This window comes from Eimeria mitis, genomic scaffold (genome assembly GCF_000499745.2).
Source record: "Eimeria mitis Houghton genomic scaffold, Emh_scaff2266, whole genome shotgun sequence".
Taxonomy (NCBI): domain Eukaryota; phylum Apicomplexa; class Conoidasida; order Eucoccidiorida; family Eimeriidae; genus Eimeria; species Eimeria mitis.
Window position 1 is genome coordinate 1 of NW_013570595.1, and position 3,118 is coordinate 3,118.

The following is a 3,118-nucleotide window of genomic DNA, read 5'->3' on the forward strand; positions in this document are numbered from 1 at the left end:
AAAAGGTGGAGGAGAAGTTTCCCTTCAGGCGCCACAGAAACCGCTCCACCGACGGCAGCCCCCGAGGGCTCCGCGTTGAGCTGCATGCAGCAGCAGGCTTGCATGCAGCAGCAGCAGCAGCAGCAGCAGCAGCAGCAGCAGAACCTCCCACCCCTCCTGCTGCTGCACCTGCTGCTGCTGCTTCTGCTGGTGACCGCCTGCAGACAGGGCCATACAGAGGCACAGACCCCGCTGCCTCCCCAGCGACCCCCTGCTGCTGCTGCTGCTGCTGCTGTTGCTGCTGTTGCTGCTGCCAGCGGCTTGCTTTTGCTCGCCAGCCGCTCTCCGTTCCGTCTGCTGCAGCATCATCTATCATCAGGGGCCCCCCACTGGTACCCGCCTGGGGGCCCCCGGCCTCGGGCCCTTCACAGAGGGCCCCCAAGGGGCCCCCTGACGACGCTTCCGGCTTCACATCCTCCCACCGAACCCTAGAAGAACCAAAAGGGAACAGTGACGGCCTGCATGCAGGGGCCCCCTCGGTGCCTCCACTGGCCGTGGGGGGCCCCCAGGGGCAGGGCCCTCGGGGGGGGGCCCTCCGAGCCCACGGGGGCCCCTCATGGGGCCCCTCAGGGGCCCCCGTGGGGCCCCCCGCAGCGCAGACAGATGTCGCTTCTGCGTCATGCACAGCAGGAGATACAACAGCATCAGCAGTAGGAAGCGGTGAATGCTGAGGTGTACATACACTCGAAGGGGGGCAGACCCCTGGGCAGAGATCCGGGGCCCCCAGTTCATGTTCCTTAGAAAAATCTTTTATAATAAAATGACGTCTACACCAGCTGCTGCATTCATGAGATAAAGGCCTCGTCTCAGGTGTACGTACACCTGAAACGGGGTGCCCGCCAGAAGCCAAACCGCCAGGGCGATGCAAGTAGCTGCCCTCCGACATAGAGCCCAAAACTGGAATGGGGGGGCCCCCCGGGGGGCCCCCATGGGGGCCCCCAACTGAGACACTCCCCTGGGGGCCCCTGAGGGGCCCCCCTACATCTGGCGAGATATCGCGGCTGAAGGGAGTTGCAGAGGAGCCGCAGGAACGGCTCAGGTCCGAAGAGATGGGGTGGCTGTCCCGCTTGTTTTTGCCTGAACCTGTCGGGCTACTGTTTGCAGGAGAAACTGCTGCTGCTGCTGGTGTTGCTGCAGCAGAAGCAGAAGCAGAAGCAGAGGCTGAGGCGTTGGAGATGTGGCTTACTGTGGGGTTGAGCCCCGTGACGAGCAGCGCCTCTGCCCACTGCTTGAAGGATCTATACGCCGCAGCCAGGCGGGAGGAGGAGGAAGGGGGATGAGAGGCGGCCTGCTGCTGCCGCGGACTGCTGCTGCTGCTACTGCTGCTGCTGCTGCTGCTGCTGCTGCTGCCGGACTCTGCAGTGTGCAGCGCGAACGCGTTGCGGGGGCCGCCAATGAAACCCTCAGAGGGCCTCTCGAGGCTCCCCCCAGCAGACCTCCACATGGCAGCAGACGAGAAGCGGGCTGGGGGCAGGCAGACGTGCAGAAGCAGCTGCTGCAGCAGCTGCAGCTGCTGCTGCCGCTGCCTCCGCTGCTGCGGTGCTGCTGCAACGCTGCTGCAGTGGAGGCAGCAGCAGAAGGAGAAGGGGGAGGAAGGGAAGGAGAACGGCTATTGAATCATCGCTGCGGCTCGGGAGCGAAGGGTTGCTGCAGTGACACAGCAAGTAGGAGGCGGGAGGCGGCTCTACGTACACCCGGCGGTGTGTGGTGGGCAGCAGAAAGACCGCGAGACAAACACAAAACAATCGCCAAATTTGGAGTGTATATACACCTCAAGTTGCACCCGTCGCTTCGTAAATTTAATTAACAAGAGCTGCCGATACACCCCGGCGTCGTTTGTCCCATTACTTATGGCGTCTGTCTTCGTATGAAATGAAATGTTTTTGCTTGTTTCCCTTTTCCTCTGTGTTTTTGTGTTTTTTCTTTCTGTTTAAGGGTTTATTTAATATATATTTAATGCTCGTTTCGGCCTCAAATCGGCAGCAAGGCCCCGACGGGCACTGGACAGCCTCCCTCGCACAGGGGCGTCGTCAGCTGCCTGTACACCCCGGCGGGAATATCTGCCTTCTTGGTAGAATATAAAGTTGAATACTTCACTTAAATATTCTTTTTAAATTGCAGTAACAAAGGATAAACCACAAACACGCCTGAAGGCAGCCCCCAGCCTCTGCCTACCGCCGCCCAGCTCGAGAGACGCGGAGTCGGCAGCAGCAGTTGCAGCTGCAGCAGTAGCAGTAGCAGCAGCAGCAGCAGCAGCTGTGAGCGAAATATATGATTGTTTCAATACCCCGAAAACTTCCTTTTGTTTTGTTTTTATTTAATTTAAATACAATCCGTTGATTAACCCCTGGGCGTCTGGGCTCTCACTCCGTCGCCTCACGGCTACTGCCCGTCGTGCACGGGCGTGGTGTTGTTGTGTGCCTGGTGAGCAGGCAGAGAAAGTTCTTATAAATAGCTGTAAATACACCCGAATTTAATTAATTATTAAAAGAAAATGTAAACTAAATACAAACAGAAACAGCCCCGCTTTCTGTGGAGATCAGAAAGAGTCGCCTAGTAGTGCCGATGCTGATTCAGTAGTATCGGCAGGGGATGCAGGCTGAGTAGACCCAAGCGCCAGAGCTTACACGTATACTTGAATATATTTTTATATTTTTATTTATATTCACAATTATATTTCTGTTTATATATATATATTTAACTTTATACTTGTGTCCACATTCATGCCGCATTTATGCTCACTTTGCTCTTCATACTTCTTATTCATATTCATATTCATATTCATATTCATATTCATATTCATATTTATATTCATATTCATGTTTATATTCTCACTCAGACTCATATTCATATTCTTATTCTTATTCTTATTCGTATTTATATTCATATTGATATTCGTAGTTATATTCTTATTCATATTCTTCATATTTCTATTCTTTTATTTCGGTCCTCTTGAAACAATTTCTGTTTGTTTCCCCGCTGCAGGAGGCAGCGAGCGGAGGCAGTCGTTCCGAGTTGCATATATATATATATATATATATATATATATATATATATATATATATATATATATATATAT

At 53.6% G+C, this 3,118-nt stretch overlaps 1 protein-coding gene across 1 annotated transcript; it reads right to left on the bottom strand.

The window, feature by feature from the left end:
• Positions 1–24: 24 nt before the first annotated feature.
• Positions 25–1,483, bottom strand: EMH_0051270 (cGMP-inhibited 3',5'-cyclic phosphodiesterase, putative; the record flags this gene model as incomplete). Its single annotated transcript, XM_013496731.1, has 3 exons — positions 25–80; positions 169–706; positions 860–1,483. 3 exons carry the CDS (start codon positions 1,481–1,483, stop codon positions 25–27), a joined length of 1,218 nt encoding a protein of 405 aa, XP_013352185.1.
• Between the last annotated feature and the right edge of the window lie 1,635 nt (positions 1,484–3,118).